At 49.8% G+C, this 23649-nt stretch overlaps 2 protein-coding genes across 11 annotated transcripts in view; one reads left to right on the top strand and one right to left on the bottom strand.

Moving 5' to 3' along the window:
- The first annotated feature begins 11 nt into the window (after positions 1–11).
- PLAGL2 (PLAG1 like zinc finger 2) lies at positions 12–15716 on the top strand. 5 transcript variants are annotated; one of them, XR_006544451.1, is made up of 4 exons: positions 12–156; positions 5347–5719; positions 10529–12673; positions 15095–15716. XR_006544451.1 is itself a non-coding variant. In XM_006064415.3 (3 exons), the coding sequence occupies exons 2-3, from the start codon at positions 5460–5462 to the stop codon at positions 11757–11759; spliced, it is 1491 nt and encodes a 496-aa protein (XP_006064477.1). In that variant the 5' UTR covers positions 12–156; positions 5347–5459; the 3' UTR covers positions 11760–15716. The 5 variants fall into 5 exon arrangements, 4 of the variants coding, with proteins under 4 accessions (XP_006064477.1, XP_025119455.1, XP_025119456.1 ...); XM_006064415.3 differs by having other exon boundaries at positions 10529–15716; XM_025263670.2 differs by lacking the exon at positions 5347–5719 and having other exon boundaries at positions 36–156; positions 10529–15716.
- Positions 15717–20563: 4847 nt separating this feature from the next.
- TM9SF4 (transmembrane 9 superfamily member 4) overlaps positions 20564–23649 on the bottom strand; it is a 52558-nt gene continuing 49472 nt past the window's right edge. For 5 of the 6 annotated variants that reach the window (XM_044927746.1, XM_025263674.2, XM_006064420.3 and 2 more), the window contains one exon: positions 20564–22523. In XM_044927746.1, coding sequence (XP_044783681.1) covers positions 22374–22523 — 150 coding nt within the window. In that variant the 3' untranslated portion in view covers positions 20564–22373. The remainder of the gene's footprint in view (positions 22524–23649) is intronic. The other variant, XM_025263678.2, reaches the window with a different exon arrangement.

Here is a 23649-nt window from a genome sequence, read left to right on the forward strand (position 1 = left end):
GATCCCGCGGCACCGCCCCCTCCACGGCCCCAGTGCCCGCTCGCGCGGCTCCCACAATGCACCGCACAATGGCCCGACCGCCGCCACTACCGGGGCCTGAGCGGGCCTGGCGGAGCCCGAGCGCGGCCCGGCCCGCAGCGCGGGGCTCGGAGCGCGGTGAGTCCTAGCGATGACCCCGGGGGACAGCGGGGAGCGGGGCGGGAAGCCGTCTCGCTGCGCCCGCGTGCCGGGCAGCCGGAGCGGCAGCGCCCCTCATCGTGGGCCCGTCAGCGCGGTCGCCCACACCCCCGACCCGAGGCCCCCTCTACGCCAGCCCGGCCCAGATAGGCCCCGGGGTGACCAAAACTCTCCTCGGACCCGTTACCTGTGTCTTGGGGACTCGAAGAAACCCTTTGGCCCAATCTCTACCGAGACCGAGAGACTCAGCCCTGCAGGTCCCCTACTCCCGAACCGCCCCCCCCCCCCCCCGCCCCAACCCCCGGCCCAGGCTCCCTGGAGACCCAGATAACGCGCAGCTGACCTTACCAGGGACCCGGGTCTGGGGGACGCAGATAAGCTGCACCTGCTCCCTCCCCTCAGACACGCCTACCCAGACCCACATAACCCCCTTTACTGCTCCATATAGTCCGCTCTTTCCCCTCTATTTCCCAGAACCACATAACCCCTTTTGAGGCTTCCCTCAAATATTTGATTCTGGGGAACCCAGATGAGCTCTACCCATAGTTTTCTCCTCGGCGATCCTACTCCCAACCTCCAGACAGCTTCCACTCGGTACCATTTTGAGACTCTTGAAATTCAGGGAATTCGTCTTTTATCTTAGCCCCTTTAACCCTCCAGCCGGTGTACACCATCCCCAGCCCGTCTCTCTTTGCGGTGGGTGTGGTGGGGGTCTCTTTGGGATTCAGATAACTCGCCCCTCCCTCCCTCCCTCCCATTCCTGAGACCTCCTCCAGTCTTCTCCCTGAATTTCTGTCCCTTGTCTGGCAGCCGTCCACCCGCAGCCCTCCCAGTCCCAGGGCGTTTCACACCCCTCCTCCCCGCCACGCAGTGTGGTGGTCTAGAAACGGCTCAAGAGCCAAGCTGTCCCCTGCAAATCCTGTCCCAGGCTATGGCCCCGTCTCGGTGGGGAAAATGGACCTGCAAGGTGCAAGATAAGGGGATATTGGGTGTGGGGAGTTGGTACTTTAACCTATAAGTGTTCCTATCTCCTGGCTTGTGTGTTTTCCCACCTGTCTGCCTGGGACTTGGAAAGAGCCTAGCCTGGGGTTTCTAACCCAACCCCCCAAGGTGAGGCCACCGGATTGGGGTGGGGGTCTAATCAGGTTTCCTCTTGGTGAAAATAGGGCTGTTGTGAGTTGCAGCCATTTGCTCAAGACCTCCTTAGGAGTGGGAGTCATGGGGAATCAGATGGAATCGCGAATCAAAAGGACTCCAAAGAGGGTCCATGTACACTGATAGAACTAGCAGCCCAGGAGTAAATCCAACCCCTGTTAATCCTGTTTGATGTCTCTTGGAATGATGCAAGCCATTGAGACTCTCCAGCCTCCCTGTAATTTAATTCTCTCACCACTGGGGAGTGTGTGTGTGTGTGTGGCGGGGAGGGGGGGCTTGCGAGGCAGCTATACCCATTCCGCCCTTTCCTTCTCACCCTTCTCCAGCCAGTCAGTATCTTTCCTTGCCCAGGTCAGGACTTGGTTTTTTGTTTGTTTGTTTTTTTTAATCTCTATTTATAATTTCCCAGTTGCTATTTTGGGTTCTGCTTAGGGGAAGATTCTGTCCACCCCAAGGAAAGTTCCTGGGTGTGTTTCCTCCTCGGCAGGTGTTGAATTGAGTTCTTCAGATCCCCAAGTAGCTCTTGGGCAGGAGGGATAAAAGCTATTTTAGGGTAGTCACTGAAGTGGAGCTGTTAATCCTCTGTGGGTCTCTAGTTAAGAACACTTAGAGATTAACTCTTTCCTTGCTGCATGGGGGCTATTTCTTAACAGTTTGGGGGGAGATTTGGGAGATTTCAACTCTGGTGAAGGTGGGAACATGCAACTCAATACAAAAGCAAAGATAATCGCTGCCTTTTGTTGGGTACTTAGTGGAAGCCAAGCCGAATGCTGAGCCCTTTGCATACCTTACTAAAATAATCCTTAAAACAAGCCTGTGAGGTAAGTATTTTTAGTTTTATAGATGAGGAAACAGGCTAATAATGGAGAAAGAACGTAGTTTCTATAGAGATGATGTAACACCATAAAAACTATAGTTTCATCATAGGGCAGCAGACACCATGGCGCACAGCAGAAGACAGATGGATGAGGGAGTAATCTGCCTCCTTTAAAGTCTTCCAAGAGGCCTTAGAGAACTTATAACTAGAGAGCCTTAGTAATAGAGATTCCTAAACTGAAGGGACTCAGGCCCAGGATATGGTGCTGGAGAAAGATAACGTAAAGGGGGACTGGCTCTGGGGGATGTGCTGAGGGTTAATTGTGGGGGAAAAGAGGAAGGCTGCATTCTGGGGAGGTGTTCGGAAGGGAAGGAAACTCACTCTGAGGCCTGAGAAGTCACATTAAGGGAGGAAAAAAACGTACTACTCAGGCCCTGTGCCGAAAAGGAGACACAATTTAGACCTCAGAGACTGCATTGTTTGTATTCACACATATTATGTCAGATGTTTCAAGAGTGTTGTTTCACTGAATCTTCCATGAGAATATTGGTAGGTAAGGAGAACTAATCTCTCTTTTAGAAATTGAGGAAACTGAGGTTCAGAGAAACTAACCTACCCGTGGTTTCACAGTCAGTAAGTGGCAGCTCTTCTGATAGTAAGTCCAAGGTTCTTTCCACAATACCTCCCTCTTGATATCAGGCGCCAGAAGGAATCTTAGGATGAAAATATACCGAGTTATACCAGTAACTGGGAGGGATTGATTGTGTTTGTTTTATGGGAACAGGTTCTGTCAGCTTCTACAGTTGTTAAAGTTAGAGTGTGAGACCAGAACAGCTTTGAAAGAGAAGCAGGATTTTTTTTCACAGTTTTGTGGAGAAGAAATCCGAAGAAATAGGCCTTCGGATAATGTGGGAGAGGCCCAGGAATCTTCCTGGATGAGAGGAGTTTGCAGACAAAGGACAGAGGGAGAAAAACTAGATTTCCTAAAGGGTTCCTAAGGTAACACTAAAGCCAAAGCCCCAGTACGTGCAGATCAGGGCAAGCACATGGCTGCTGCCTGCCTTCTTTGCTTCTATCAATGCAACCTCGTGAGCTCTTCTTAGCCACCACCAGCCTCTTTCCTAGAAGCCCATTACTCACTCTTTCAGTAGCAGCATACTACACTGCTGTGTCTTGTTTGTGCTTGTTCAGGAGAACAGATGAGGTGGATGTGTGGGAGGTGGGGGACGTACTGTTCTCTTTCTGAGTTTGTGCGGAATTTCCAGGGCTAGGCTTCCCTCTCACGTCAGCCAAGTGATGCGACTTGCTTCCTTCCCTCTGGCTGCCATTCCCAGCTTTCCAGAGGTGGAAGTGCGTGATTTCACGTGGGGGGTGGGGGGCAGAATTTGACTTTGAAGGTGGGGGAAGTTCCTTCCAAACTAGATTTTCAAATTCATGCTCGCTCTCTACCCAATTCCAAGCTGCCTAGTAATCACTGATATTATAAACAGGTAATTCCACCCTTTGGAAGAAGGGAGGACTTAAACAATAAAAGCCAGACGTCAGAGGCCTTTGAGGTTTATCGTGAAGTAGGCAAATATGCCATGATTCGAAGGCTCAAGTGGGACTAGTTTTTAGTGTTAGCACGTGAGTCATGCAAAATGCAGCCACCTTTGTGCAGATCTTTCTAGGCACATCTCCACTCGTGATGGGGAAATTGTTTATCATATTACATTGCAGTGTTTCTTCAATAAGAGGAATGGTTCCTGAACAGGACATAGCTCATGTTAATGATGAGCAAAGCTCTCTCGGGCATGAACCCGCTGATCCCATCATCTCGTTCACGGCCAGCCTGTTGGTTGAATGGTCACTGTAAGCAGCAGGTGCTAATGAGCTGAGCAAGCATTCTTTGGCCCACAGCTAGTTTGTGCAGTTGGAGCTCTCCCCAGATTCTCGTGGACAATCCCCACATAGCCGCTTTGCTCCCTTCACATGGAAAAGCCTCATGACCAAATTTTGGCATGAGCTCTTCAAAGGAAATTCCCCTGTTGTAGCAAGTTACATTGAGGTTGGTAACCTGTTTGTGTGATGAGCTTGTGAGTGTGAATGTGGGTCTGCTGTGCCCCCTTTGAGAAATAATGCCCTTTCTCTCTTACTCTGAGTTGATGTCAGTAAAGAAGTGTCACCTATGCCCACCTGCTCCCCTACAACCCAGTAGAAAGACTTCAAGATATTGGCTCCCCCTTTGGAACTCAGTTTAAACCAGAACTGCCTAAGCATGTTAGCCTGTAAGAATCAACTTGTATACAGTGACTTATGTACTCATCTAAAAGAAAGTTGAAAGTCCTTTTCTAGATGCTAGGTTGTATGGAGATGAACGAGATATGATCTGAGCTCTCAAAGTATCTGAGTTCGGTGGTGGAGTCTGAGTTCTAATGCAAGTATGTTACCTGTTCACAATGGAGACATGCATGTGTTCTGTGAGGGTCTGTAGGAGGGGCCGCTCAACACCTCGGTTATTGGACGGGCTTTGCTAAAGAAGTGTGGTTTGGGCCCTGAGACCAAGAGACCCAGAGTAGTGGTGGAGGGCAGGATGGGACCAGCACTGGTTTAGTGGAAATGCTGAGTCTGCTCTTACCTCTTCAGATGAACCTCTTGATGTTGATGCACTGCTGAGAAACACATCTGGCACAGAGGCTGACCCTCCAGGGTGTAAATTTCCTAAGTAAAGGCTGCTTTCTCTTCTGATGCCTTTTGGGCATTTTATTGCTCCTTAGCACCTCCATGAGGAGGAGAATTGTAGAAAGTGAGGAGGAGGAGGAGGAGGCGCTGCTGTCTAAATTTAGTGGAAAGGATGTAAAAGCGAAGTTGGAAGGGAAAGGGAGTTTAGGGCTTTTACTTCCTCTGATTATCCTGTTTCCTATTAGCCTAGGTGGTACTAGTAATAATAGTTACCATGTAGCACTTACTAGGTGCCCAGCCTTCTGCTGAATGCTTTATATTTTTATCTCATTTAACCCTCACAAGGTCCTTATGATGTGGGAGATTATTAAGCCCATGTTGTAAATGAGGAAACAGCTCAGGGATGTAAGTAATTGGCTGAAAGTCACATGGCTTCAAAGTGGAAGGGCTGGGATGGAACTGGGGCTCTGTCTGCCTCCAGAGCCCATGTTTTCATGGTATTGGGCTCCCTAACACCAGGTGTTCTGATGTTTCAGGTGAAGAGATTGTTTTCTGAAGGCTGCGTTGGAGGCTGTGACAGAGCACAGAGCCCTGTGGAGCTGATGGGGAGGCTTTCTCAATAACATGGCCCTTCGCCATTAGCCTTGCCATGACCACATTTTTCACCAGCGTCCCCCCCTGGATTCAAGATGCAAAGCAGGAGGAGGAAGTGGGCTGGAAACTAGTGCCCAGGCCTCGGGGCCGGGAGGCGGAGAATCAAGTGAAGTGCCAATGTGAAATCTCGGGGACACCCTTCTCAAATGGGGAGAAGCTGAGGCCTCACAGCCTCCCCCATCCAGAGCAGAGACCGTATAGCTGCCCTCAGCTGCACTGTGGCAAGGCTTTTGCTTCCAAGTACAAGCTGTATAGGTAGGTGACACTCCCATACCTCTTCCTGCCCTGAGGTTCCCAGGGATAAAGCCAGAGAGACTCCACTGAGTGTGGAACTTTATCTGTGGCAGAAGAATAGAGGTTAATTTGTCCCATAAGTATATCCTAAATGTCAACCATTTGAGGTCACTCACTGAAAAATAATGGTGGTATTTTTTATTCAAATACTAGACTCTGATGGGTACAATATCAGATAGCTATGAACAGACTAGATTGAGTTTTTCGTTTTTTTTTTTTTTTCAATACAGGCTTACCTCATTTTATTGCACTTCACAGATACTGCATTTTGTTGTTTTTTTTTTTACAAATTGAAGTTTTGTGGCAACTTCCAGTCAAGAAAGTTGGCCCAGTTTTCCAACTTTCCAACAGCGTTTGCTCACTTCATATCTCTGTGAAGCGTTTTGATAATTCTCACAATATTTCAAACCCTCCACCATCAAAAAGATGACAGCTTGCTGAAGGCTCAGGTGATGACTAGCACTTTTTAGCAATAAGGTATTTTTTTTTCTTTTTTTTTTTAAATAATTTTTTAAAAAGGTGATATGGACTGTACTTTTAAAGTCTTTATTGAATTTGTTACAACATTGCCTCTGCTCTTTTATGGTTTGGTTTTTTGGCTGAGAGGCTCATGGATTCCTAGTTCAGTCAAGTCTGCACCCCCTGCATTGGAAGGCGAAGCCCTAATCACTGGACCACCAGGGAAGTCCCCAGTAAAGTATTTTTAATTAAATATATACATGTTTTTTTAGACATAATGCTATTGCACACTTAATAGGCCACAGTATAGTACAAACATAACTTTTATATACACTAGGAAGCCAAAAAATTCATGTGACTCCTGTTACTTTGACTTTTGCCTTATTGCAGTGGGCTGGCACCAAACCTGCAATATCTCCAAGGTAGGCCTGTGCTACTTCCCCTACCTGTGTCAGGTAATGGTGAGAATATTAGCCCCAAATTAGGCATCAGCCTTAGAAGTTTAGAAAGAAAAGAAGACCCTCTGGTCCAATCTGTAAATTGTAAAGTGCAGGCTCAGAGTGGAGAAGTTAACTTACCCAAGGTCGTATTGCTCACATGATTACTTATGACTGTAGAGTCCTCTGGGTTAGAAGATTTCCTGAAACTTGTAAGCTCAAGAACCCCTATCTAAAGTGAAATGGAATGTGAAAGCCCTGGTGTAAAGCAGATATGACAGAGCAGCTCTGAAGGGAGCAGGGCCTACTCAGGAGTAGTTTTGATTTTATCCTTGCCTTTGCATCAGAGGACCATGAGCATGCCCTTTGCCAGTGATGCAGACTGCCTGCTGCACAGCCATTCATCCCTCGACCATCAGTTACTGAGCTCTTGTCACATACCAGGCACAGTCTTCAGTGACAGGGACAGACAGTTCCTATCGGTAAGCCAGACAGATGCAGGGGTGGGGAGGGGCGTTGCTGACCCTCCTCGAGTTTACTGTCTTAATAGCAGGGACAGACAGCACACAAATAAATACGTAATGAGATGACCACAGAAAGCCTCTAGTTCCTTGTCTGGAAAACAGTTGATAGGAAGGGACTAAAACAGGTAACAGGGTTGTATGTGACCAGGATTGCCCTCGTGACAGTTCTGTGTCCTCAGCTGTGTGCTCCTGTGTCTTAGGTGGTTATCAGTTGGGGGTATCCATGTAGACTTTCCTAGTGGCAGTCTGAGTGTCAGTGGGAGGCTCCAGGAAAGGTCCTGGGCCAGGAGACAGGAGCCTTGACTCCACCTGGAGTCACCGTAGAGTTTTAGGCAATTGACTAAACCTCATTGGGCCTTCGTTTTCTCACCTTCAAAATGAGGGAAATAGACTGGATCGCTCAGCATCTTCCTCTCGTATGTTACCATGCCACTTATGTCACAGGAGATTAATAGTAACCTTTATAGGTGTGAGCACTCACAAGAACATGAGGATAATGGGTATGATTGATACCTTCCAGGTAGAAAGAATCACTGGGTGCTGTGCAGAGACAACAGTGGCATATCTAAGTGAATCCAGGTCTCAAGAAGGTCTGGGTTTAAGTGCATTTTAAACCCAGAGAATTGTCTGCCACTTACTGGTGGGTGGGGCTGTCCTGTGCGTCAGCTTCTTATGTAAAACACAGGGTTAATGACACAGCTCACATAGGGCTTGTAAACGATGGGACCTCAAAGTCTTGCTGAGCTGATTCTGAATACCATGGAGCTCTGGATTGTAGTTCTGGATTCAGAGCTGGTTTCCAGCCAGATAGGAGCAGAAAGCAGGTAAACCAAGGGGCACTGAGGTCCCATATCACAAACACATCTTTTGAAACGTTTAAATGCTTTATGTGGCAAACAATTTAAATGGTACAAATGGACAGGCAGTGAAAAATTGTCACACTTGAAGCCACTGTTCTCCTCAGAGGCAAGCATTGGGGTCAGTTCTTTATGTATCCCTCTTGAGACATTCAAACATGTATTCCCTTCCTTTTTTATTTTCACAGGGGATTGTGTTACATACACCATACTGAACTTCCTTTTTTGACTTGGCTCTCTGTTTCTTGGGAGATTGTTCCAGATCAGGAAGTTTAGATATATTTCATTTTCCCTTTATTGTGTCATTTAAATTTTTATAAATACACTTTTTGTTGCAAAGGAAATACATTCATGTAATTCAAAATTCAAAAGGTATACAATGAAAATTCTTCATCACACCCAGAAAAGCTGCCCTTTCTTCTCCCCATGGGTAGCCAATGTTAGTTTCTTGTGTATCTTTTCAGAAATATTTTAAGCTCATATGAGCAAACATGCATAAATTTTCTCTCTTTTGCAGTGCATGGTACCATTCCATAGGCACTATTCTGTCTCATAGCTTTTCCCCTCTTTATCTCGGAGCTTGTTACCTGTTTTATGTATAAAGCTGTCATTATATTTAAAAGTTAAGGCACGGAGAAGGCAGTGGCACCCTACTCCAGTACTCTTGCCTGGAAAATCCCATGGATGGAGGAGCCTGGTAGGCTGCAGTTCATGGGGTCGCTAAGAGTCAGATATGACTGAGCAACTTCACTTTCACTTTTTACTTTCATGCATTGGAGAAGGAAATGGCAACCCACTCCAGTGTTCTTGCCTGGAGAATCCCAGGAACGGGGGAGCCTGGTGGGCTGCTGTCTGTAGGGTCGCACAGAGTTGGACATGACTGAAATGACTTAGCAGCAGCAGCAAGAATATACTTTAGGTCTTCTCTGTAGCTTAAACGGTAAAGAATCTGCCTGCAATGCAGGAGACCCAGGTTCGATCCCTGGGTCAGGAAGATCCACTGGAGAAGGGAATGGCAATCCACTCCAGTATTCTTGTCTGGAGAATCCCATGGACAAAGGAGCCTGGTGGGCTCAGTCCATAGGATTGCAAAGAGTTGGACTCGACTGAGCAACTAACACTACTAACATACTCTATCAGGCTTCCCAGGTGGTGCTAGTGCTAAAGAATCTGGCTGCAATGGAGGAGACCAAATGCAGTTCGATCCCTGGCTCAGGAAGATCCCTTGGAGGAGGGCATGGCAACACGCTTCAATAATCTTGCCTGGAGAATCCCCTGGATAGACGAGCCTGGTGGGCTACAGTCCATAGGGCCACACAGAGTTGGACACAACTGAAGTGACTTACCATGCACACTAAAACATACTTTATAATTTTCCAGTCTGTTGGATTTATTGTTTATCTTCCTCAAGAGAATGTGGTTTGAACACTGAAAGGATTCATAAATGGGTTTTCTGTCTCTAACTAATACCTTTTGTTTCTACCCCGGGCCTCTGGGGTTTGGTGAACAATGCTGGCATCCTTCTGCCTGCTGCCCCGAATGAATGGCTGACCAAAGATGACTTCTCCAAGATCTTGAATGTGAACTTGATTGGCCTCATCGAGGTGACACTGAGCTTTCTTCCCCTGATCAGAAAGACCAGGGGAAGAGTAGTCAATGTTTCTAGTCCAGCTAGGAGAGTATCCCTGTTTGGCGGTGGCTACTGCATTTCTAAGTACGGGGTAGAAGCTTTATCCGACAGTCTGAGGTAAGGCCCAACCTCTGAGGAAGACTTGACTGTGGCCAGGAGTGTATTTGTGAATGGTGAGCCTGGGCTCCTGTTATATAGATGGCAACTAAAATGAGAAACTTTGGAAATGGAATGTCTAAATCTTTTCACAATATAAGGTAGTACATTAGGGAATGTGAAAAATGTATTAGGATTTATTTGGTCTTAATTGCCACTCCTATAAGATTTCTATGTGTTTCAAACAAATTTAATATATTTCTGTAAGACATATATGTATAAAATATAAATGAATATTATGTATGTAATGTATACTTCATATGTAAATGATAAGAGTCTGTCACTAAAAAAAAAAAAAAAAAAAGTTAAGGCAGGAATTCCCTATCGGTCCAGTGGTTAGGACTTCACGCTCTCACTGCTGTGGGGCTGGGTTCCATCCCTGGTCAGGGGACTAAGATCCCATAAGCAGCACAGCCAAGAAAAAGTTGAGTCATTTTTATGGACTTACTTATTTAGCCAGTTCCCTACTGATGGACATTTAGATTCTTCCTGATATTTTTGCTACTGAATTCAGTGCTGCAGAGAATAGCAGCACATGTGGTTTTGCGGGTGGCAGAGGATAGAATGTAGTTGGCATGGCATTCCATTCCATCGCATGCCTCTACCACAGTTTTTGTGTCTAGTTGCCTGTTAGTGCACAACTCCGTTGTCTAGCCAGCCCTTATGATCTCCTTTCTTTCTCCTCTGTCCTTCATCCCTGTCTGCAGGCACATGGCCACCCACTCAGCCCAGAAACCCCACCAGTGCATGTACTGCGATAAGATGTTTCACCGCAAGGATCATCTGCGGAACCACCTGCAGACCCATGACCCCAACAAGGAGGCCCTCCACTGTTCTGAGTGCGGTAAGAATTACAATACGAAGCTGGGCTACCGGCGCCACCTGGCCATGCATGCCGCCAGCAGCGGTGACCTCAGCTGCAAGGTGTGCCTGCAGACTTTCGAGAGTACCCAGGCCCTGCTGGAGCACCTGAAGGCCCACTCACGCCGGGTAGCGGGTGGTGCCAAGGAGAAGAAGCACCCCTGTGACCACTGTGACCGGCGGTTCTATACTCGTAAGGATGTGCGGCGGCACCTGGTGGTCCACACAGGCCGGAAGGACTTTCTGTGCCAGTACTGTGCCCAGCGATTCGGCCGCAAAGACCACCTGACACGTCATGTCAAGAAGAGCCACTCACAAGAGCTGCTCAAGATCAAGACAGAGCCAGTGGACATGTTAGGCCTACTCAGCTGCAGCTCCACAGTCAATGTGAAGGAAGAGCTGAGTCCCGTGCTGTGCATGGCCTCTCGGGACGTGATGGGGGCCAAGGCCTTCCCTGGCATGTTGCCCATGGGCATGTATGGTGCCCACATCCCTACCATGCCCAGTGCGGGCATGCCACACTCCCTGGTGCACAACACGCTGCCCATGGGCATGAGCTACCCTCTGGAATCCTCACCTATCTCTTCCCCAGCTCAGCTTCCTCCAAAATACCAGCTTGGATCTACCTCATACTTGCCCGACAAATTGCCCAAAGTGGAGGTGGATAGTTTTCTGGGGGAGCTTTCTGGAAGCCTGTCTCTCTCATCCGCTGAACCCCAGCCCACCTCACCTCAGCCAGCAGCAGCTGCGGCCCTCCTAGATGAAGCACTGCTCACCAAGAGCCCCGCCAACCTCTCCGAGGCTCTCTGCGCTGCTAATGTGGACTTCTCCCACTTGCTGGGCTTTCTTCCTCTCAACCTGCCCCCATGTAACCCATCTGGGGCCACAGGAGGCCTGGTCATGGGCTACTCCCAGGCTGAGGCTCAGCCCCTGCTCACCACTTTGCAAGCTCAGCCTCAAGATTCCCCAGGAGCTGGGGGACCGCTGAACTTTGGGCCATTGCACTCCTTGCCACCTGTCTTTACCTCTGGCCTGAGCACCACGACCTTGCCTCGTTTCCACCAGGCATTCCAGTAGCCATAAGGAGGCCCTCAGCTCAGTTCTGGCTCTGTCAGGGAGCCTCAGTACCTTTCCCATCTGCATCCCCCATGAAGGCAGCTGAGCTTTCAGAGCTGGGTTCAAAAAGAAACAATTCCAGTATCTGTATGGAGCACTTGGTTTGGGGGCTTAAGCTCCAGGATTAGTTCCAGGAGGAATCTTGAGCCCCAACCCCATGAAAAGATGTAATACAATAGGACTTCAGGTATTTTTACTTTTTTAAAAAAATCTGAATCGGGAGCCACACCTAGCCTTCTCCCTCTCCAAAGCATCGGAACCTCCTTCTCTTTGAAGAAGGGAGAGGTCTCTTGAAGACACAGAGGGTTTTACTTCGGATGACCTCGAGAGAAGTAGCCCAAGAAGCCCGTCTTCTGGTCCCAGCCTGCAGACCCCACAGCAGTTGGTCAGGCCCTCCTGCAGAGGGTCCATCGCCTGCTTCCAGTCAATAGGCAGGAGGGAAGGCCTCTGCCTGTTGTTTCCCATTACCTCCATCCCTCCTGTCCTAACGCCTCCATTTTCAGTCAGTGTTTTCCAGCAACGGTACCGTTTACACAGTCGCTTCAGACACACCATTTCACCTCCCTTGCTGAGCTGTTAGCCTTAGAATGATTGCAGTGAACATTGTTTACACACCGTGAATCCATTCCCACCAGTCCATTCCAGTTGGCACCAGCCAGAACCACTTGGTACCTGGTGTTAACTGGAGCCCTGTTTACAAGGCGGAGTCGGGTCCCGACTTCTCTTCATTTGAGGTCACATTTTTCCCCTGTGGGGAAATAAACTGACTTTGGACTGCTTCAGTCTCTGCCATCTTCCATGACTGTGTCTGTTCTTGCCTTCCTTGGCAGAGTCCACAGGAGACAGGCAAGAAGATTGGAGCAGTTTTCTCACAGGTCTGCAATTCTGTTTTTCTTCAAGTACATCATGACCCCCTCCTCCTTTTGAACTGGAGAGAGGGGAAGAAATGAAAGGCATGCCCACTTCCACTCTCCCCTGCCCATTTCTTAATCCCTACCCTAAATATCATGAGTTGTTATTGGTCTTGGAAGGAGGGATTCGGGTTCTAGGCTGGTGTGGATAGCAAAGGAGAGGGTGTGAGCCCCTCATATGTCTCTCCTACCTGTCCCATTTTCAGGAAGTTGTGGAATTGTTGGAAGAAGAGTTTTCAGAAAGTTAGGACTGGGCAGATAATTAAGTGCTAATCATCATCGTATCATGTATGGGGGTATACGTCATGTATGGGACGTATCATGCGAGGTATACATCATTGCCTCCCATACCAGACTTTTTTCTTCTCCAGTGTTCCTCCTCTCTCTTCCACTTTGCAGTCCCTCGGGACTCCAGGCCACTGTGCATAGGCTTCTCTGCTCTCCATCAAAGAACTTCCACCTTTCTCTTGTGGCCCCTCACTTTTGCCCTCAGTACTCAGCAAGTTTTCTTGCAATAAACGATTAATTCTCTTTTGACTTGTGGGGCTCCCTTGCTGCAGACAGCACAGCTCTTGCCCAACTGAACCTCACCCTGCTTCATCTCAGTTCTGCATGGGCTTCGCTCTTCCCGCTCGTGGAAGGGAGGCCTCTCAGGGACCACCAGTATGGGGCCCTCTTGAGACACTTCCACTCTGATTCAGAAACACACTTCTACCTCTTTACTGTTAACTCCTACAGATGGCAGCCAGCAGTTTCTGGGCACTTCTCTCAGCAGGTGCCTCATACTGGCTTCTGGCTTCTTCACTAGGGTTTCAGGACAGACTACCAAGGAACTGCCTCAGCCTCTTCCCAGTTCTCCCTGTCCCCCTCCTGTCTAGAAATCACTTTGGTTTATGAGCAGGTACAAGACCCATGCTTCTGCTTCAGTGCAGGCCAGTACTCTTTCTTTGAGGTGAAAGCCTTAAATGTAGCTTCCTGGCCTTGATTGGAAGCAATGTGGAATGAATAAACATGTTTTCATTTAGGCAGGCTAGCTTGGGATACCTTTTTTTTAAAAAAAAGACAAAACCAGATATAAAGATGTCTGGCAAGATTAGAATCAGACTAGGTGATTTACTTCTAAAAATTAGCTTCAGTGAGTCCCAGGGACTAATTAAGGTTTACTTTTAAAAGCGTCCACCTTGGTACGCAGCCCCCTTCTGCATGCTATGCATGTTATTGGGACTCGTATATAGGAAATGGTAAGTGAGGACCCAGTTGGGACTCAGTGCCACCACTGTCCTTGTTGTCTCTGACCTTCATCACTAGACCCAGCAACCCTCGCCCCTCCTTGCCACCTTTTCTGTACCTTTTGTTTACAGAGGTTAAGGGGCCTCTGGCTATGGAATATGAAGTCTCGGACTGTTAGAGGAGTCCCTTCTCTTTGCCTTCTCTTTTCTGTCCCTTCCTTGAATTCTCTCCCCCATTAGTGATGCTGGGAAACTCATAGGACAGGCAAAGCAACTTTAAAATCTTGTAACTTGGGGCCTTGCCCCTCTTCCCTCCTCTTCCTTCCAGTCCTGTTCCTCCCATTCTTCCTTCAATGCCCTTCCCACCCACAAAGAATTTTCCTATCACTGTGAACTTTGCTGGTGCAGAGGAACATCTGCCTTCACCGTTGTTTTTTTTTTTTTTTTGGACTGTAGATAGCCAGCAATTTCTTAAACCTCCCTTTCCAAAAAAAAAAAAAAAAAGTCCTCGACCTCTTGTTCAAAGGATAAGAACAGCTTTATCCTACTCAGTACCAAACCCACTTCAGTACCCTTACTGAGGCCATGAGAGCCTAGGGGTTTCTGCCCAGGACAGGAGCCATGGCATGTTGGCAGAGACCAAACAGGGACCAGGAAAGCAGGGGATGTCCCCTTCCCCACTGCCTCCAACCTCTGTCAGCGATGAGCTGCCCTGAACAGTGGCAGGCACCTCCCCCTCTGCACAGAAGCTAGTCAGGGTTGAGTGCAGTCCTGGGGGGCCAAGGGGTAGTAGCATGCCAGCTGGGTCAGCTCAGAGGATCTGCACATCTTGGGAGAGGGGAGAGCAACAATGAGTTTTTTCCCCATAACCTTTTTGGCATTTTGTTCATGAAATCCGGGAAGCAGGTGTGATTCCTTTTTTGCTCGTAGATATTGTCTTAAGTTGAATTTCTACTCCCCTAAACTTTTCCCCTAGTAGCCCTTTAAGTCCCTACGCCGCCTCCTTTTTGGTAGCTGTTTTCTCCAGCCCGCCTCCATCTCCCCTCTTACCTAGGAGCTGTTTTTAAGCACGACTTTTTTAACAGTTTATATTGTACAGGATCAATATTTTGCTTTTTAACAAGGATATTTATGTAATAAGAAACTTTTGCCTTAGGCAGGTGTTGGCCAGAAAAGTCCGGATTCCTCTGGGACCCCACCCTGGCCTCTCCTGGAGCTCTGAACCTGCTGTGGAAGGAACTGGCTGTGACCTCACCACTGGAAAGTAGGGTCTGTGGCGAGGGAAAGGGGTGTACTGGTTCTGACAGGAGGAGGATCCACCATGGTAATCAAGTGCCTCTGTGGAGGGGTTTGAAAAGAAATGTTCTAGTTCAGTTTCTTCAGATGTTCGCCTGCTTCCTTAGTGGATTCTCCCCATAATGCACCTCTCCAACTCTCACCATTTGGCACTGGAACTCCTGAAACACCACTTCTCATACACCCCCCTCCCTCTCTCCCAGTGGTCAAGGCTTTGGAGCCACTCTTTCGTAATACCAGATTATTTAAAGAGAGAAAAATACAAGACAAAACCTTCTAGCACTTTGTAAACACAGTGAATAACCTCTTGGAATATTTTTGGCTTTATATAAAACAAGGTTTTTAATTGTAAAATATAAGTGCCATTAGAAAATGCACAGGGCCTATCTTTGTTAAAGTAGATTTTTCAATGTTTTACAGAATGCCATTTTCAAAAAAAAGTTTTTATAATGAAGTTGTTTATTAAAAACTTCTGAATGATGTGTTTGGAAGTTGTGAACCTGTCTCATTGGGAGGGGGTTGGAGAGAACCTGAGGAAGAACTGGAGTCTAGACATCGTTAGCATCCAAGGGGATGGTGGGTGTGATAGAGCACACAGTGAGAACCCTTCACATTAGCACCTACAAACTCTGCACTTTGAAATGAGAGATCTTTGAGGTAAGTGGCATCATGCTACTTAATAATCTTGGATGTAAGAATCAAAAAATCAAATGGACTCAATGAAATTTCATATCACTGCAAATGCCAGATGGAATGCAGTCTTGAGGTTAGTATTGGTTCAGCATCTCAGACATGGTAGGCTTTAGCATTCCTGTTTCTGCCATATCTTGTGCAGTTGTGACCATCCTCAGGCCCTTCCATGTGGCTTGTCCCTTTATCAAAGCATGCTGCCACGATTCCAGTCATTCTCACACAGTGCTGACCAGGAATGGAAAGGGACCCTTTCCAGGCCCTCTAAGGAGAGAGGAGTCCTTTTATTCACAGGAGCCCTGTAAGCATCTTCTGTCTCATTGGCCTTGATGGTATTCTGTGCCATCCCCAAGCTAGTCACTGTAGACCAGTGGTGACAAGACTGAGCCAAGGAGAGGAGTGTGTTCTCAAAGAAACTTTGGTGTGCAGTTAGAATGAGGAATGGATGCTGGTTGTCCAAGAAAAAAATGTCATCCATGGCTCAAGGTGCACAGCTGGTCGGTGACAGAGCTAGGACTTGACCTTGCCCACACTTGTGTCTACCCATCTGGTTCAGACAGATTCTCGAAAGGAGTCATGGCTTCACCTGATGTTGCTTGGCCAGTCCAGCAAAGGCGGTCATCGCTGTTCTGAGCCCCATCCCTTGTACTGAGTGAGATCCTCTCATCCGAGGCTCAGACTGAGCTTGCTTTTCTGTGGTCTGGAGCAGTGTCCATAGCAAAGCAGTGCAAATCACTCCAGAGTCCAGCCCAAGACTTTATGGGACATCCCATGTTAATGTGTGTTAACAGGTGTTTTATGTTCAAAGGCAGTGGGCTGGCCCTTCATCTCTTTGGCTTGTTGACTTGCGTAACTCCACCCCAATGGGATCCAGGAGCTGCATTCCTGGGACTGGGTCTTGCGGCTCAAAGCCGTCTTTTCCATTGGACAGGAAGAAGCTGAAGGCTTTCCGGAGGAGGTGGCAAAGACTTTGAGGTGAGGGGTGGAGTATTAGGTGTACTGACTGCCATGGGCCACAAGTTGGGGCGCTGAGATAACAGGACTGCAGGCATGTGCAGGGTTAGGGTTGCAGGGGTTGGTCCACCCAGACTCTTACTCTCCAGGCACAGGCCCTACACTTCAGACTAGAGTTCACATTTGTAAAATGGAACAGAACAAGGGCTAGCCCCCAGGCCCAGGAGGAGGTAAAGCAATGTTCAGCCCACCAGCCCATGAGGATCCAGCTCTTGGAGGGAAACCAGGCAGAGACCCACTTGCTCCCTGGTTGGCTGCATCTGAAATTTCCCTTGTCCCTGATTCTTCCACTTCAACCTCGTTTCTTCCTTTTACCACAAATATTTTGAGCACCTCTATGTGCCCAACTACTATGCAAGTTTCAGTCTGGTCAGAGACCGAAGGATACCTCTAGAGTCCTTTGCATTTGCCTGAGTAATTTGTCCTCTGCAAAGCTACCCCAAGGCCACAGCAGAGTGGGCACTGAGCAACTCCCACCTGTCCACGACAGGTGGGAAAATTACTGCTTGGCATGGTGGCTCTGATGGAAGGTTCTGTCTGTCTGTGATCTGGGTCCCTGTTCAGAGCTGTTCCTTACTTGCTACACTCCTGCACTATCACTCTCTTTGCACCCCCGACTCCTAGTTCTGTCTGGGTGCCTGCAGTCGCAGCCCCCTGCCCCTCCACCGGGTCCCTCGCCCCTTATTAGCTAGGGAGCCCTGGTGAATCACACCCGAAAAGGGGTGGGGGCGAAAGGGGGCGGGGCGAGCCCTGTAGGAGAAGACCGCGCGTCTCGGCCTCCTGCAGGCGGTCCGCTGGGGTCGCCGCCAGCCACCGAGCCGTCCCTCTCGCGGAATGCACAGCGTCGCCCCTGCGCCCCAAGCCCTTCCAGGCTCGAGGCTCCCGCAGGTGATGGCGGACGAGGGTTCGGGTCGGGGGGCCTGGAAACCGCCGCGCGCCTGGTCCCTGCGTCTGGGGCCCGAGAGGCTGGGGGACGCGGGTACCCAAGACCCCACAGCCCGCCCTGCAGCCGCCCCGCCTGTCCGAGAGCGCCAGGAGGAGGCCTCTGCCGCTACTGACCTGAGCCCGGAAAACCGGCCTTGTCGGGATCGGCGCCCCAGCAACCTGTCGCACAGAAGGGTTGGGGGCTCGAGCTGGAGCCGGCGGGAAGGTCGAGGAAATGACGACTGAAAAGGGCGCCATCTTCATGGAGGAGGCGGAGGTGGGGGGCGTGGGGCAGCCGGTGGGAGGGGGTGAAGGTGGTGGAGAAGCTGGTGGGGGAGGAGAAGCTAGAGGTGGGAGCGGAGGCGCACGAAGGCCTGGGGCCCCTGAGCTTGGTGGCCCGGTTGTGGACCCGCTGGAAGCCGTGAAGTGAGGAGCAGGAGGCCGTGAGTGCCCAGGCGAACAGGGCCTACCTACGAATGGCGCACAGCTCTGGGCGCACGCGCCAGTTGTACCTGGTCCCAAGGAGCTACATCATCCAGAATATTTCTAGCTTCTGGGTCACTGCCTTCCTGAGAAGCTAGAGGCCACTATTACAAAGGACATAAGGAAACCTGGGTTGGTAAGTATGGTCGCTGTCTTGACTGTAGTAACGGTCTCATGGCGTGTGTATCTACGTCAAAGCATGGGACTTCCCTGGTGATCCAGTGGTTAAGACTAGGCTTCCACTGCAAGGGGTTGCAAGTTTGATCCCTAGTTGGGGAACTACGATCTCACATGCCACACAGCATGACCAAATATATATATTTCAACAACATATCAAGTTGTGTAGTTTGTCGATTATAATTTAAAATATAAAGTCTTTCAAGAAGGCAGCTAATAGTAGTGGCTAGAAGAACAGGTTTTGGAAGCTGGCCTCTTCAGTTGAGTACTACTACAGCTCTCTGGAGAAGGCAGTGGCACCCCACTCCAGTACTCTTGCCTGGAAAATCCCATGGACGGAGGAGCCTGGAGGGCTGCAGTCCACAGGGTCGCTGAGAGTCAGACATGACTGAGCGACTTCACTTTCACTTTTCACTTTCCTGCATTGGAGAAGGAAATGGCAACCCACTCCAGTGTTCTTGCCTGGAGAATCCCGGGGACGGGGGAGCCTGGTGAGCTGCCGTCTATGGGGTCGCATAGAGTCGGACACGACTGAAGCGACTTAGCAGCAGCAGCAGCAGCAGCACAGCTCTCACCTGCCGTGGGATGGCTCAGCAGTCTACCTGAACTACTGGGGCTTGTAACCTCCTCTCTTCAGTCGCTCAGTCGTGTCTGATTCTTTGCGACCCCATGAATCGCAGCACACCAGGCCTCCCTGTCCATCACCAACTCTCGGAGTTCACTCAAACTCTTGTCCATCGAGTCGGTGATGCCATCCAGCTATCTCATCCTCTGTCGTCCCCTTCTCCTCCTGCCCCTAATCTCTCCCAGCATCAGAGTCAAGGAGGCTAATAACAGAACATGCCTCAAAGGATCATATTCAAGATTAAGTGAGCTAACACATGGAAAGTGTCCACAGTGTCTGGAACACAGGAAATATCCCATGAATGGCAACCAGCATCTTTTTCACTGGTTTGGTATTAAGACTGGATGGACCTAACAGGCAACTATTGTTTTTGTTTGCTGTGCATCCCTTACTATGGTGAATTGTTGTTTCCTAATCACCCATTCCATGTGACTTTGGTGGACAGAAATTCACCGTATCCAATATCCTTGGGGTATGCAGCCTGTTAATAGTACTCAGTCCCCCTAGATGTAGTGATTGGTCCAAGATGTACAAACAGTAATCCCAGCTGGGCCCCTTAGAGACCTTTCCTGGGATTTATCTATGTTGAATATACTAACATAATGCGAAGTCTTTTTCTTCTGGGCTTTCTTAACTGGCTAATGTAGGCCTTGAACTTCCCTGGTGGCTCAGATGGTAAAGAATCTGCCTGCAATGCAGGAGACCTGGGTTTGATCCCTGGGCTGGGAAAATCCCCTGGAGGAGCACATGGCAACCCACTCCAGTATTCCTGCCTGGAGAACCCCCATGGACAGAGGAGCCTGGTGGGCTATGATCCATGGGGTCACAGAGTCGGACTTGACTGAGTGAGCACAGCACAATGTAGGCCTAGATTGATCTATGCCATGCTCTTCCGGCCTCCCACAGAGGAAGACTGTTGACAATGGGATAAAATGGTACAGAGAAAGCCAGAGTGACGACAGGGAGAATCTTAAGGCTATCCTTTGTGCCCCTGGATCTATCCAGACCTGAAGCCAAACCACTCTTTTCCTTGATGACTTATGAGCTAATCAATCCTTGGGGCTTTGGGCAGTGTGACCAGTTTCTACTGCCTGACACTGAAGGAGTCTTACATGACAGGTGAAGTGAGTGAGCAGCAAACTATTAGAGCTGGGAATCCTTTAAAAACCAGGTCTCACTGCTACCAAAGCTCACACTTACTTGCCATTTCCTACCTGGGGGGCCAGAGGGGCATGCTGAGTGACTCAGTATGGAGGGGTTGGGGAGGTGGGAGAGGCTTTGAACATGCACCAGGCAGAGCGGCAGAAAGCCTGATGTGAGACTGAGCTTTAGGAGAAACCACTCAGCTCAACCCACTGGGGGAAATCTGTGTCACCTGAGACCTGTAACCCTTGCGACTGAGTCAAGAGACATGACAACAGGACAATGACATATTTATTTACAATTGGACCAAAAAAAGGCATACAGGCATCTTTTAATTAAAAAAAATGATGATGATTAAAAAAGTCAGAAAAATTGATGTCTGAACCCTTGATGAGGAGTCTGTTTACTCACTCCCCCCCAAAAGAATCTGTTAGGGAAAAAAATTCAAGATGTGAATGAACAAGACTCCATTATCATACTCTACTGCTTGGGTTCCCTTTCCTCCAACCTGATTCTTGGTGGACGCCGCTTGGTACTGCGGAGTCACTGTGAGGCAAGGTTGAGAAAATCACTGGTTTGACTGCTGGAGCTGGTGAGGGCTGCTGGGAGAATCTGGGGGTGGGGGTGAGGGGGGTATGTTCCTAGCTTAGCCAGCATCCTGAGCTTTGTCTTGTGGTGGGGGTCCTAATGGGGCTGGAGCAAGGGTGAGTGGCTGTTACTTAAACCCTGACCCCAGGGTATGTTTGGTCTCTTGCAACTTGAGAGCAAAGGTCTGTGACAGGCATGGGGGAGGTCAGGGGTTAGGAAGAGGGGGCGCCAATGAAGAAGCCAGGTATCCGTGTCAGCTCCTCTTTCTAACTTAGGCTCCTTGCTTCTTCCTGGGACTCGGGGAAGGAAGGACACAAGTTACTTTCCACTCTCCTTCTTACAGGTAGTGTTCTGGGTGTTCCCTAAAGGAGGCAAGAGCTCAGACAGGAAGTGAAGGGGCAGGGTCTGGCTAAAAGAGCTGTGTGTGGGCACTGAGGCTGGGGGATGTCAAGACAGAATGCCTCTTCCCAGCCACCGAAAGAGGAGATCTGAGGTCTCCAGGCCTTGTCCTGCCCTGGAAGTGGGGGAGGAGAGGGTTCCCATCAGCACACACTGCAAACAGCAGCACATCCCCCTCCCCGCCCAACCCAGGAAGGGGCTGAGGAGCAATCTGAGGGGTGAGGACCCTCATCCAGACAGACGTGTGAATGCTTGGTTTGGCTCTGGAAATACTTGACCCCAGATCCAGGGTTTCTTGGCACGAAAGACAGTTCATTCCAAGTCTCTCCTCTGGTCCAGCAAACTCCTGCTGCTCTGAGCAGGGGCGATTCCTGCTGTCCTGGGGCACTTGGCGCCCAGTACTTCTGGGGGATTTCCTTGGCTCAACCAAGATCTGGGCTTGCTCCCAGTGACAAGATGACCAGAGGCCTGGTGGGGAGCCCTGCTTTGAGCAGCCCTGGGAGGAGGCTAGGGAGGAAGGAATAGGGAGGGGAAGGGGCTGGAAGAGGCTGGTTGGCACTGAGGATGCGAGTCTGGGCTGAGCTGTGCTTTGTTGCGGCATCAATGGTGAGGATGGGCAATGAGAGGCTCAGAAACCTCCCTGAAGCCCCGGCGTTTCCTCTTCCAGTTAGTTGTGGGGTAGCCAACAGCCCTGAGGAACTGAGGTGGAGACAGTGACCAGAACCCAGTGTCTCGGTGGATTTATCCATCCTGGATCCAATTGTTAAAAAAAACTAAGGGAAAAAAACCCCAAACCAAAAATACACCTGAATAAACAGGTCCGAGAGTTCCTGCTGGAGGGAACTTCCTTAGCACTGAAGAAAAACAACCCACAAAAAACTCATCCCCCATAGAACTGCAATAAGATGATGAAGAAAAATGCAAGATTTATCTACAGGCCTTCCCGCCCCCCACGCAGACCCGGGATCCAGGAACACTGTGCCAGGAGTTACATTCCAAACGAGCAGGAGTTGTTTTATTTTACGTGCCTGCAGTTCCCTGTGCAGGGCGGCTTCCTGTCCGTGGATGCAGTGGGCCAGACCATGGTCCACCCCCATCAGTCTATCTTCACAGCAGCGTAGATCTTGCGGACAAACATGTAGGCTGCATAGAAGCCGATGGTGCCCGTGAGGAGCCAGAAGGACAGGACCATGAGGGCCGTGTAGCCAAAGTAGAGGAGAGAGGGAATGAACTCGACGATGTCCAGCTGGGGTGCAAACAGGGAGAGAAGGGGGACACTCAGTGCCAGCCTGCTGTGGCCAACCAGGTGTCCCCCAACCTTGGCCCGGACCTCGTGGGCAGGCAGTGAGGGGCAGGCGGGGCACACACCAGGGTGAACCTCCATCAGCGCCAGGGCCTGTGCTCCGCCCTGGATGCTCACGACCACTATGGTGGGTTATTAACCCATTTTACAGAGAAGCTGGGATTTGAACCTGGAGTCAGAGGGCTAGGAGCCCAAGGCCCATATCCACTGACCAGGCCATTCCATGTCAGAGCAGGAGTCTTCCTGGGGAAGGGCCTGGGAGCTCACTGGGAGATGGGGCTGACCTCAGGGCCCACTGCCAGAATGACAAAGGCAGCAAGGCCACGGCTGCCACTTCCCCACCCTCCACAGCCCCCAGAACCGTGCAGGGGGACTCGCGGATGGCTGGAGCACAGAAGTCGGGGGAGGAGAGAGGCATTCACAGCTCCTGACTATAGGACCAGGGTCACCATGAGCCTGTCTCAGCCTCTGGTGCTCTCCGCCTGAATGCACTTTGTCACTTTTATTACCGTCTCATGGGGAGTCCTGGGGAGTTGATCCTGGAGCATATGAACCCCTTAGCTGAGTTCTCAGACCTGGGCAGCGATGCCAGGGAATCTGTCGTGTGCCAAGTGGAGCTAATCTGGGACCCTGGTATCAAGACCTGCCTGCCCACCAGGGCCCGAGTGGGGCCTGTTCCAGGGCTCTTGGGCAGACACATGGTCACAAAATGCCAGGAGTCCACAAGAAAACAGTAAGGGTCACTGTTTGAGACGATCTCCCTGAAGTCAAATAGCCACAAACTGGGGGATGAAGGCCATGTCTTCCAGCTCAACCACCCATCTCTCTTTTGGGCTTTCTTGTGGCTGAAGGTGGGGTGAAGGATGAGGGGCACAGAGTAGTGGTAAATCCAGTGGTAAAACCAGAAAAGGAGTGAGGCAAGGTCATGTGAAAGTTCCTTAGAGTTCAGACAGGCCAATGCCATCATGTTTCAGACAAGGCTCTCGGGCTGGCTTTAGAGCAGAGAAGAAAGCCTCGGGCAGAGGCAGGAAGGGCAGGAGGCTGAGCTGTGACCTTTGTGTAGGTGGCT

This window comes from Bubalus bubalis, chromosome 14 (genome assembly GCF_019923935.1).
Source record: "Bubalus bubalis isolate 160015118507 breed Murrah chromosome 14, NDDB_SH_1, whole genome shotgun sequence".
Classification (NCBI taxonomy): Eukaryota; Metazoa; Chordata; class Mammalia; order Artiodactyla; family Bovidae; genus Bubalus; species Bubalus bubalis.